This window comes from Podarcis liolepis, assembly GCF_965112155.1.
Source record: "Podarcis liolepis genome assembly, chromosome: 2".
NCBI classification, from domain to species: Eukaryota; Metazoa; Chordata; class Lepidosauria; order Squamata; family Lacertidae; genus Podarcis; species Podarcis liolepis.
The window spans coordinates 86,833,301-86,846,090 of NC_139555.1; the positions used below are offsets into that span (position 1 = coordinate 86,833,301).

General features: G+C 47.0%; 1 protein-coding gene across 1 annotated transcript in view; it reads left to right on the forward strand.

Moving 5' to 3' along the window:
- CHST13 (carbohydrate sulfotransferase 13) overlaps positions 1–12,062 on the forward strand; it is a 55,225-nt gene extending 43,163 nt beyond the window's left edge. Inside the window, exons 2-3 of the mRNA XM_083490990.1 lie at positions 3,077–3,159; positions 7,917–12,062. Coding sequence (XP_083347116.1) covers positions 3,077–3,159; positions 7,917–8,762 — 929 coding nt within the window. The 3' untranslated portion in view covers positions 8,763–12,062. The remainder of the gene's footprint in view (positions 1–3,076; positions 3,160–7,916) is intronic.
- The last annotated feature ends 728 nt before the right edge of the window (positions 12,063–12,790 follow it).

Here is a 12,790-nt window from a genome sequence, read left to right on the forward strand (position 1 = left end):
TATGAAAGCTGGTTAGTTAGCAAGTTTCTAACATGTTAGGTGTTGTCAAGCCAGAACTGAGTCCAATTCAATGCCAGTTCTTCCTCCCCCACTTTTTTTGTATGTGGTTTGGTGCACGTTTTGTCGTGCATTGTCTTGGAGCAAAGGCTGCACTCGCTGAGACCAACATTGGAAATTCCCTTTGTGCTTTGAGTTCTGTCTCTTCCTAGGCAAGAGAACTTGGTCTAACGGTACCAAAATCCTGTCAGTTTGGATTAGGTGTGAACATTTCCAATCTAGGACAGGGCAGAGAGAAGACTGAAATGCAGATTAACACTTGGTTCCCCATATCTAGCAAAGCTCTCGTGACAAGCTCTTCCTATCACCCCCGTAACGGTACCTTTGTGGGCATGGGTTGTGGTTACTTGCAACATCGCACTTCTTCAGTAACCTGCCGCTTTGTCCTGACTTTTTGCATCAGCTCACAGATCACTTGCCCTTTAGCAACTGCCAACCTTGCATATCGGCACTGCATTTGCCCAAACTGAGTAACTTCCCCTTCTGTCACATGACAAGCATGTGGTAGGGCTGGTGATATTTTTCTGGATGATTAAATTCTCCCCCTCCCCTGCTGATTTCCACAACCACTGCAAGCTATCAGGTTATTCACTGTGTAAGAATGTGACCAGCCTTACTTTCTCTCCCCCACCCCCAACTTCCCTTAGCATGCTGAGTTGATTTCCAAAGTACAAAGCGGTATAGGAACATGCATGTACTTGCTTTCTCAAGCCAGGGACAGTGGCATTTAGATTAGTGGTCTGTTACTTATGACTTACAGCCTGGAGTTCAAAAGCTTGCTCCCCTTCCCCTAGCATGCTCATCCTGATTCTTCATATTCATGCTTCTACCACAAAAGATCTAGATTTGCTATTTCAAACATGCCACCTTGAAACCCACGTACTGTGGCACCTACAGCAGGAGCAGCAGCGCTACAAAGAGATGTTTCGGCCAGTCAGTTCTGTTCTGTGCTGATTTGTTGTTATCCCAGCAGTAATGAGAACACAGAGCGTAGGCCTAGGGTTGGGCATCGTCCTATAAGCCGTGGATGGCTTTGGGGCAAATTCATAAAGGATAAGGCTGTCATTGGCTGCTACCAATAATGAAGGACATGCTTTGCTTCCACAGACAGAGGCAGTAACACTTCTGAATACCAGTTGCTGAAAATCACAAGTGGGGAGACTGCTATTGCACTTAGGTGCAGCTTGCAAACTTCCAGCAGGTTGACCACTGTGAGAACAGGACCTTAGACTAGATGGACCACTGGGCTGATCTGGCAAGTTCTTTCTGTGTTCTTACATTGAGCCTACTACAATAACAAATATCTTCAAGTTCTTATTATGGGGAGCAAAACTAATGAGCATGCCCTTCTTACTTTTTTTCCAGAATCCTGGCCCCCTGCCTCAATAGGGTTCTTAGTCATTGCCATGAATGAATGTTTAAAATCTGCCTTGACAGGTTTCTCCTTTTTAATTGGTAAGCCACTGGCAGTGGCGCAGGCTCAGAACCTCACACATGAACAGCTCAGCAGAGTGTGGCAGCTTGGCATGCGTTTGATCAGGCCTCATCCCAGCGCCACAATGGCTTCCCCTTGCTGCAGGCCGAGGGTTCACTGGGTTGAGCAAGCCAGCGACTGTTACTGACAGCCACCACTTCTTGGGTAATTGCCTGGGGAGTCTGGCCCAGCGGGAAGTGGTCTATCCTTGTGCCCACAGGGGTCTAATTATTTTGCAAGTGACGAGTGAAGGGTTTAGGTACTGTAAATGGGAAGTACTAAATAAGGCAAACCACAGAATTTTGGTTTCCCTGTCTGAAATGGAAAAATATGAAATGCAGTAGAATTAAACAACAAACCAGGATAAAAAGCGCAGCACAGAAACATAGGGCCGTATGTGGTGTGCTCTGGTCCATGGGGTCATGAAGAGTCAGACACAACTAAATGACTAAACAACAACAACAAATGTGGTATAGCACTATGTGAACATTCAGTCATCAGTGCAAGGACTTCTGCTTGAAAAATGGAACATGCTCTTCCCCGCTCCCCTGGACTGTTATAGGGGTTCTCCCAACCCTCTGGAACAGGTTTGTGGAGGGGGCAAGGGAGGTGGGGAGGGGACAGAGGGGGCGGAGATAAAAATTGGCTAATTTGGGAAGAACTGGGAGAAAAGAAAAGTTTGTAATAAAGGCTGAAAACATCACAATGTTGGGGCTTACTTCACTTCTAAGGGAAGAGAATTTCAGAGAACTGGTGCCACAGCACAAATAGCACCTGCCCATTTGTCGTGTTTTATTTTGCTTTCTACTGCTAGTATTTTTGCTACTACTGCTTTCTTGTTTTATTTACCATTTAATGTTTCAGTGTGTTGATAGCTTCAATCCTTGTTAATAATAATAATAATAATAATAATAATAATAATAATGTTATTGTTTATATGCCGCCCATCTGGCTGGGTTTCCCCAGCCACTCTGGGCGGCTTCCAGCAAAATATAAAAAATAAAATGTCAGACATTAAAAACTTCCCAGATGTTTTCTAAAAGTTGTGTAATTCTTTATCTCCCTGACATCTGATGGGAGGGCATTCCACAGGGATACTTTGAAGGTGCTCTAACAGAAGAGTGGGATTAAACTAGTAAGTGAGAGCCTAATCTTATTTTCTCTAATAATTTTTAGTGGGAGGAAAAAGTGAGAAGTGGAGCAAGCGAGACAACCTGTTTATCAGACCTGTTGTGCTTCCCAACTCCATTGGAGAGTTTTTTTGTCAGGCTTAGGTGTTCATCTTGACTCAGGCATAACAGAGCACATGTGAAAACTATTTCCCAGGCAGAATCTTCTTTTGGATGCCTACCACCCAAGCATCTCAGTCACATACTACAACCAATCGGGTGCCTTCCAGCTGTTTGGACTACAGCCCCTGCCAGCACATGCTGGAGGTCGCCAGGTTGGCAAAGGCTGACACTCTGTGTGTGTGTGTGTGCGTGTGCGCGCGTATTCATTCATTCATGAGTGGCACTTTTTAAAACTTCCCCCTTTCCTTTCCAGCTGCAGAGGACAGGATTCTGAAGTCCAGTTGGCATGGAAAGTCCGGTCGAAGTCCACTACAGGCTCTTTACCACGGTGATCAGGTGAGTGAACGTGAAAAGGGAAGGTGGAAGGGTGTGGAGGGAACTGGCAAGAGTTGGCAAGTGCTCGTTGTGTGTCAAAGTCCAGGCAACACACAACTCCTGCTATGATGCAACTTCGATGTTACTGTCTGCAGAGGGAGATGTGCGTTTCTTCTTCTTTTTCTTAGGACAACTTTGCACCCAGGCCACAATTTTATTCTGCCTCGTTGATAATTACAGAAAGGTGGTGGGCAGAGGAGGTAAATTGCCAGTTTGGTGGTTTTGTGTATCTGGAAAGGGGATTGAGTTGCTCTCATGCCCTGGCCACCCTGCTTTCAAAGCACCCAGCAAGCAAATCAGGAGCAAGTCTTCCCAAAGGTTAGCTCCACTGTGGACATATTGGCTTTTTCTCTCTCCAAATAGTTTACAGAAGTTAGAATCAGTGGAATCAAATGCTTCTGCTGCATAGCTCAGGCTCTTGGGCTGCAAGTATTCTGGGAGGCTTCTGGCAAATATATCTAGATCTAGAAAATTGGGTGGAGTTATTTCTCTCTTAGAGGTTAGACTCAATTGTCACTCCTGGGGATCTAACCTATCATCTTTTGCATGTTAAAAGCATGTGCTCTACTTCTGCACAATGGCTTTCTCCAAAGGTCCGCAGCTGTCCCTGCTGTTGCTCAGAGATTTGGTCTAGCAAGAGATTTATCCCCATAGGTTTATACCCTACAAACAGTGGATGACTTAACCAATCCTATGTCTGGATTGTACCACTTTAGGTTGCAGGGGGAGGCATGCATGATTTAACAATTCCCTACACTTTTTTTTAAAAAAAAGATGTAATTGTTGGTAACTGTGATGAATATAGGGGTTGCTCGTGCGTACGTTGCCGCCACTCCTGGCTAAGTTGGCTTGTTAAACCTTTCCTGTCTGGACAGCCCTTCACTTCGTGGCTGCCTCAGTCGCTAGCAGAATCCGTCAGTGGGCGTTTCTTAAACCTTTTCCAGCATAAAAGCTGTTTGATGCCAAGTCTCCTCCTACTCTCCCTGCACGGAAGTCTTCTGTGCAGGGAGGGTGTGGGTAGCGGAGGACCCGTGCTCTCCCCGCTGGTGTCCAGCGAAGAGTCCTGGAGCCCTCTCACCGATTCCCCCATCTGCCCCCCTTTATCCCTGGTGTTGCGCTGATTTCCTTCCCCAGCTGATGAGCTGCCTCTCTCCCTGCTGGGTTCCTCTCCAGCATCACTTGAGAGCCTTCCCTCCGCCTCTGGCTCCGATGTCAGTTCCCTGACAGTAACCTTTCCCACTGATGAGGCAGTTACCTATTTGTGGTGATTTTTTTTGTATGTTTGGAGGATCATTCATGGACATCGACCCCCACCAGCAGTTTGAAATGGTGCAGTCCAGGTAAAGGTTTTGCCACCTTATCCGATGCCCCTGACTGCTTGGCCACAGACTCCATTTAGCAGTGTGATTTATGCTAGGAGACTGATGCCTGGCAAGGGCAACCTAGGAACAAGGAAGGTAGGAAACTCTCCGCAGTTCAGATACCACAGGATACTCCCTGTGTGTGGCTGTTGGAAACGGAGTTTGCCAGAATACATTTTATTTTCTCCTCGTAACCACCTACTCTTGCCTTCCTTTTGACAATTAATTTAATGGAAACAGGAGAAAATGAAAGCCAGATAACTGCTCCCACGGCAGCGACGATGACTCCCCAGTGAACCCATATAGTAAACGGAACGGCTGCTTTTCAGTGTTATAACATTTCTGCCTTAATGTTTGAACTGTGTTTTTAAAGAGGAGCCATTGCAAGTGCACAGCATTCTATAACTTTTAACCCTTGTGTTACACAAAAGCCGCCTGGCCCTTGTGAAATGGGGTGAGTAAATGGCCCCTGACATCAGTAACCATAGCTTCCTATCTAAAATGTGCCCCAGCTCTGGGAGATGTGAGTTCAAATCCCGGGTCAGCTTATGAACATAAGAGCCCTGCGGAACCAGACCAAAGGCCTCTCTCTAGTTCAGCATCCTGATTCCTGCAGAGGCTGGCCAGCGATCTCTCTTGGGAAGCCCTCTAGCAGGACCAGGAGCAGCTCTAGAAATAGTCCTCTCCCAGAAACTGGCATTGGGAATAATGCTGCCTCTGGTCCCGGAGGTAGCATACTGCCACCATCACTAGTAGCCACTGGTAGTCTTCTTCCCTGTGGGTCTGCTGTCTTTCTTTTCAAGTCACTGTGTCTGAGCATTGGTCTTACTCCCCACCTTGGAAGTGACCACAATCAGATCCAATTTTGCTGGATGGCCAAAACAATAAGGTGTGATGTGCCTGCTCCACCCACCTCTCTGCCTGGCATTAAGAGAGTGGGATGGTGTGTTTTTTATGTTATCCCTCTTCCTTTTGAAGAGAGTGAACAAGTCTTATTTGGCCTGGCAGATGCCAACGGGTGAGTGAGAAATTGAGGCAGGCATGGTAGGTTGAGCAAGCAGGCTCCTGGGCTGTGATCTAACAGTGCCTGACAGCTGTCAGGAACCCTCAGAAGACAAATGTGAAGGAAGCAAAAGGTCTACCTACACGTTGCACAGCCCCTCCTAGGAAGAAAATGCTGTTGCTACGTAGTGGGAGCCTTACTTGAAAAGGTTTTGTGTTGTGTAGGCCAGATTGTGGTTTCAGAGCCGTATGCTTTTTAGTAGAAGCTCTGTGCTTAAAGCTAGGAATGCTTTTCTGGGCGCAAGACAAAGAATCTGCTTAATTGTGTAACAAAATGCAGAATGCGCCCTGTGCAAATGTCCAAGATTTACTGCACGAACAGAGCTTTAAGCCCTCTGTGGGATGGCGTAGCTGATTCCCCCCTCCCCCAGAGAATATTTTGCGTACGGGGATCTTCAAAAGCAGGCCTTTGGCATGACATCAGAACTTGTGTGACGGTGGAAGGAGCAACCGAAGGAATAGATGCAACTGAACCCACAGCTGCAGTTCATGTGCCGAAACGAGAGCTTTCTGTCTTTAACAAAATAGGAGGGAGAGAAGCAGGGTGGGCTCCTTCCGTAAATTGGTGTTGCCTTGTGTTTCCTTAAAAAAAGGGGGGGGTGGAGAGACACTGGTGGGCATAAGTGTAGAAGAAAGCAAGAGGAACACACATGCATACCTTCCAAGTCATGAATCCAGTTCTTGAACTTGTTCAGAGTAGCAAGCCCTGGGGCAGCACCATGACCTTGGAGTGGCCTGACCTGACCCCTTCCTAACAGATGGCTTGCACAGGAAAGAACCGCAATAAGGAGCAGGGAGGCTGGGATGTTTGACTAGCCCAAGGCAGTCTCTGCTCACGTCATCCTGTCCCAGAGTTAACTTTGCCCTGCCAAGAGCACTTGGCCAGGCCTTTCATGAAGGAGGCTTTGATGCTCCCTTTTCCTTTGCCTTCAGACTGGGCACGTAACAGTGATGACTTGACACACTTTAACAGACCTTCCTCCTCCTCCTGCAACTCTCTTGTACACACAGCCAGGTTACACCCCCCCTTTCCAAATGCGCCGGCTGGCATTTTAAATCTTGTGACATTTAGTTATCACCCAAACAAATTAGCAGATGTACAGGGAGAAAATACAAACAAATGACCCCCCCTCCTTGTGATTCAGGTTGCTAAAAGCTCTGAAGGGGTCGTAAGGAGCCTCATATCATGTGGGCACATCTACATTACAAAGCTATATCAAGGTTGTGTTTGGTTTTTTTTTTAAAAAAAATGGATGTATGCCCCACCTGTTAAAAAGCATATCTGTGTGTGTGTGTCTGTGTTTCTATAAACGTATCTAGACACACACACATTAAAAATATCTATAACAATAAAAACATTACTGTGCATATAGATAAAACAGCACAACTGTAAGGATTTATAAAAATGAGTTAGAATATGCAGACTTTTAAAAATATAGGCTATACCAGTTGACCTCCCAAATAATTCTGTGAATTGCAGTTAGGTGAGGGTGCTGCACATTCTTGGTGGCTGCAGACTTCTCTGGGGTATAAATATGCCTTATGTGAATGCCTTTTTTCATTGCAGCAACATAGTTGAGGTAAAGGTAAAGGACCCCCGGATGGTTAAGTCCAGTCAAAGGTGACTGTGGGGTTGTGGCGCTCATTTTGCTTTCAGGCCGAGGGAGTCAGTGTTTGTCCACAGACAGCTTTCCGGGTCATGTGGCCAGCATGACTAAACCGCTTCTGGCACAGTGGAACACTGTGACAGAAGCCAGAGCACATGGAAATGCTGTTTACCTTCCCACCACAGCTTCACCTATCTATCTACTTGCACTGGTGTGCTTTCGAACTGCTAGGTGGGTAGAAGCTGGGACAGAGCAACGGGAGTTCACCCCGTCACAACGATTTGAACCGCCGACCTTCCAGTCAGCAAGCCCAAGAGGCTCAGTGGTATAGACCACAGCGCCACCATAGTTGAACCCCACCCCTAGATTTGTAGAGTTGGCAGAAACCCTGAGGATCATCTCGTCCAATGCCCTGCGATGCAGGAATAAACTGTCCCTCCTTCCTCCTCTTACTCTTTTGCCAACTCTCTTGCCAGCCAGAGAAGAGGTAGGTGCAGTGTTTTTTTGAAGGGAAGTTGTCCCAGTAGCAAGTGATCTCCTGACAACTGCCTTAGAAAGGCCTCCAGATTCTTTATCTTCTTGACATGTATGTGGCCCTGAGCAGAGAAAAGGTTGGGATCTGACCAAATGCACTTTACCAGCCAAGTGTACAGTGACTCTTTCCACCTCCCCCCTTCTGTCTCCTCAGTTTGAGCAGTCCTCCCTGCAGGCGACGCACCAGCGCAGGCGGGACCTGCTGAACAAGGTGTGCAACCGTTACACGCGCAAGCGGCGCCTCCTCACTCCTGACGACTTGCGCCACCTGGTGGTTGACGATGTTCACGGGCTGCTGTACTGCTACGTCCCCAAGGTGGCTTGCACTAACTGGAAACGGGTCATGATGGTCTTGACCGGGCAGGGCAAGTACCAGGACCCGCTGGAAATCCCAGCCAACGAGGCGCACGTGGCTTCCAACCTGCACACTCTCTCTGAGTACAGCATCCCCGAAATCAACTACCGCCTGCGCAACTACCTCAAGTTCATCTTTGTGCGGGAGCCTCTGGAGCGGCTGGTCTCTGCCTACCGCAACAAGTTCACCCGCAGCTACAACACGGCTTTCCACAAGCGCTACGGGACCAAGATAATCCGGCGGCATCGCCAGGACCCCAGCGACGAGGCCCTGGAGCACGGCCATGACGTGCGCTTCGAGGAGTTTGTGTACTACTTACTGGATCCGCAGACTCAGCGCGAAGAGCCTTTCAATGAGCACTGGGAGCGAGTGCACTCCCTCTGCCACCCCTGTATCATCCACTATGACGTGGTAGGCAAGTACGAGACATTGGCCAAGGACTCCAATTACATCCTGCGACTGGTTGGGGCTGACGCAGGCGTCAAGTTCCCCTCCTCCTCCAAGACCACCAGGACCAACGACGACATGACGGCTAAGTTCTTCCAGAACATCAGCCCCTTTTACCAAAGGAGGTTATTTAATTTATACAAAATGGATTACTTGCTCTTCAACTACTCCATCCCAACTTACTTGCGCACCCGATGAGGTGGTGACCAAGCACCCGGGCCTCCCTTTGCCTTTCCTGATTTCTGCTGTCAGCCAATGAACATAAGATAAGAGATAACCCTTCCTCTCTTGTTGTGATGGTCAATCCATTGGGATTCCAGTTTGTCAAAACTGCAGCCACTGTTCCTGTCTCTTCCTTTCCCTTATTTCAGTTAAAGAAATCTACTGTTGTTTGATTATTCTTCCTCAGCCAAAGAGAATTGTTTCCAGGAGAACACAGGAATTGTGGCCTCTTTTTTTTGGTAAGGAGATTGGAGAATCAACCTGGAGCAATCAGAGAAGCAATAAAACATGATATGCATTTTATGTGTTGTTTAATATTCCCCCAAAGCCTCTCTCTCTCTCCTCGTAGATTGAAGAAGCAGGGAGTGTGAACCAAAAGTGTCTTATTGTGAACAATGTCTTTAGTGTGAACTAGAATTTTTCTGTGAGACAAAGCCTTATTTCATGTCCCCTCCTCGCTCTTTCTCTCTCAACCAGTGTTGGATATGACTGAGCACTTACTGCACACAAAGCCCACCAAGTTATACTCCCAAGCAAATTCCATTTATATGAATAGACATTGCACTGGGGCAGTGCTGCTTAATAGATTGTCCATTGGAGTAGGGCGGGGTATGCACACATATTCATGCATATGAATGGCCTGAACCAAAGCAGAAATGAATGCCTTTCTTCAATCCTTAAAAAAAGTCAACATGCAGTTATTGCATGAAGGAATTGCTGTAGCTTTCTTTATGTGCATCACTCAGGACTAGCCAACGTGATACCTTCTATATATTGTGGATGACAACTCCCATCAGCCCCAACCAGCATGGCCAACAGCCAAGGATGATGGGAGTTGCAGTCCAAAGCATCTGACAGGCACCAGATAGGCTACCCTTGGCCTAGCTCACCATGGGCCTAACCAATTTAAGCTCCAGAAACAGGTTCTTTAATCTGTGAAAAATGGGTGGAGATGGAGACAGAGTTGGGAACACCCTTGGTATTAGAAGGCTAGCAATGTTTCGTTTTACCAGTCTGAGGGGAAATGTACCTTGAATTAGAATTGAGCTTTTTGATCTGGTTCGCACAACCCAGTAAGCCAAACTATGGCTTATGGGGGACCACATGGGGATCTGGGTTCCCAGAGAGGAGCTTGCCACTGCTTTGTTCTCCCACCCTCGGTCATTTTTGCTCCTGCATTGTGCTAAGCCGTCTGGACCAGAGCTTGTACCTAAGTGATGTCTCACTCACTATGAGTTGTAACTGAGAGTGAGCCTTTGGTTTCTCATGTTGTGTGAACCAGGCATTTGTGCCCCACACCATTTACTGTCCCACCAGGTCTGGCTCCATAAAAGGGATCCTGCCCACCCCACGGACCTCTCTTGGCAAGTGGAGCATGTAGAACATGCCTTGTAGGACTAGTCAGTTTCCTGCCCTTGCAGGTCTCCATCTTTCTCTCATGCGATTCCCAGAGGAGGGAGATAATGTCCCTGGGAAGATGGTTGCCATCTTCTCTCTAGGAAAGCCTGCATCCTCTTTACCAATCCTCATTCTTAGGAGGGAAAGAAGTGTATATTTTTAGCAGTGGCCTTCACCTCCGAGCTAGCCACTCTCTAAGCCTGAAACAAAGGAGAGGATGTAGGGCTGTAACTCGGAGGTGGGGCAGGCAGCATTCTGTATTTAGATGCTGAGCTGCGGGCTTCTAATTGCAGCTCCAGAATAAATACAATCCCTGTGTGCCCTGTAAATTAGAGGTGTCTGGAATGTTCAGAGCAAAAGCTGGACTTTTGGAAGTGGGAAATAAAAATGCCCCTTCCCTTCCAAACCCCTAACCATGCTTTGAAAAATGTTGCTTATAGTTCTTCACAACCCTTTTGTTCCACCCTCTCTTGCTCCTTCAGTGCCATTGTTTTCCTGCTTTCCCAGCCCCAATATGGGGATCACATATTGACCCCTATGAGGTCACAATGCCATATAGCCAATTGGATTTTACTAAACAGTGACATCATGACACATACTTGGAGTGGGAGCTGTGCTTCTTTTGCTGACCCTGAGAGAGGGCAACTGCTTTCCCCTTTGTTTCCAGTCCTCCCAGGAAATTCAAACAGAAGAGGAGTACTTTCCCTAATGGAAACACTTTTACAAAAGGCACTTCCCCTTAATGCCAACCTCACTACATATATTTATTTATTGCCTTATTAGGGTGATGTCTCGACTGTTTCCCCCCATAGAATAGGCATGGGCAACCTGTGTGCCTCCAGATGATGTTGGGACTCCCATCATCCCAAACCAGCATAGCCAATACTCAGGAATAATGGGAACTGTAGTCCAATGATATCTGGAGGATCACAGGTTTTCATGCATGGCCTAGGACAAGAGTGTAACAAAGTGTGTGTGTGTGTGTGTGTGTGTGTGTGTGTCTTCATGTCTGTGTCCTTTAATTGGAAGAGGGGATTTCTCCTCCCAAGTGGTCCATCTCTGCTTGGCACTTTCCTCAGCTCCTTCCTTTTTTCTCCTACCTCTGATTCATACTCCACACATTCAAAAGCATTTTTAAACCTCCCAACTCTTGTACAGAGAAAATCAAAGGGCTGAATGGTGAAACTTGGAGCCTCGCCTGCCTTGGGGGGATATGAGGCTCCCTCATTTGTGGTTTTGCAAGTTGTGCCTCAGCTGGGCCAGGGTGCCATTCTGAGCGAAGGGATGGTGGATTTGGAAAGAGTTGGCGCCCTTAAAATTCTCCTTATCAGCTGGATTTGGTTCAGGAAGAGTTTGGACAGAGAGCAGTGTTCATTGATTGGGGTGCCCTGCTCTCTACAAATCCTGCACCCAGGAAGATTTGCCTTACATTAAGATTGGATTATATTAAGACTGAATGCACCGCTTGCCATAGACTGGTTTGCATATTGATCATTGCTTCCCACTCCCACCCCGAAAAGCTGCCTTCGTTTCATGGGCCAAGTCAATCCTCCAGCATATCCATTTTTATTTTGCTGCAAAGCACTTTGAAATCCCAAAGAACTTGAATGCACTCTAGAAGTGGGAAGGTAGGAAACCTTATTCGGTGATGACATGGGTTTTGGAGGGGAAGAACATGTTTGGAGTGGTAGACATATTGCCTAGATATGGACAAGAGAGAGAGAGAGAGAGAGAGAGAGAGAGAGAGAGAGAGAGAGAGAAATTTCACTTGTAAGCCATGGTCAGTCTGCCTAGCTTTGGAGCATTTGTACTTGAAGAGACAATCAGTTCAGTCCAAATGGACAGTTTTGCTTCAATAAAGCAGCATTTTTGTCTCTACCATGTTACCCTTGTCTTTGTCTTTGTACAAAATGCATCATCTCTGTTAACTAACTGTGCTGATAAAGTGGATGACTGTGTTGCAAGCCTGGATCTGGTGACTTGGGCAAAGAGATGGTCCATCTGGGGCTCTTGAGATGACGTGGACAGCCTCAGCCTGCCACAGCCAGCATGGCCAAATGGTCAGGAGAGCTGGGAGCTGCCATTTGCCAACATATGGGCTATCCTTACTGTTCTGAGTGGGCTTGGGGTAAAGAGACTTGAGTAGCCATTTGGAATTGCTCCCCACAAACTGAATCGGGTTATGCAATAGCCTAAAAGCGTGTTTCATATTATTAAAACCTGGCCATATATGCCCCTGTGACTTCTCTGTTTGTATGCAAACTTTCCATACAAGAGTGCAAGCCTCTTGAGACTGGTTGCACCTAGAATCAACATAGAGCTGTGGGGACACCTTGAGGCCGATTGGGTGAACTACAACCATTTAAACTGAATGCGATACTCTTCTTGCACCTTGACATGCATGCCGTTGTTTCTGTGGAGCAATTGCAGGTCTGTTATCTTCTGCATTCTCCTGCTTTTTTAAATGGGTAATTCTGATGCCATTTCAAGTTAAGAAGTCCCAAAACAGCAGGAGGGGAGGGTGCTGTTGTGCTCACGTTCTTCTTCCATGATTCTGTAGGAACTTGGTTGGCCACTGTGAGAATAGGATGATAGACTAGATGGGC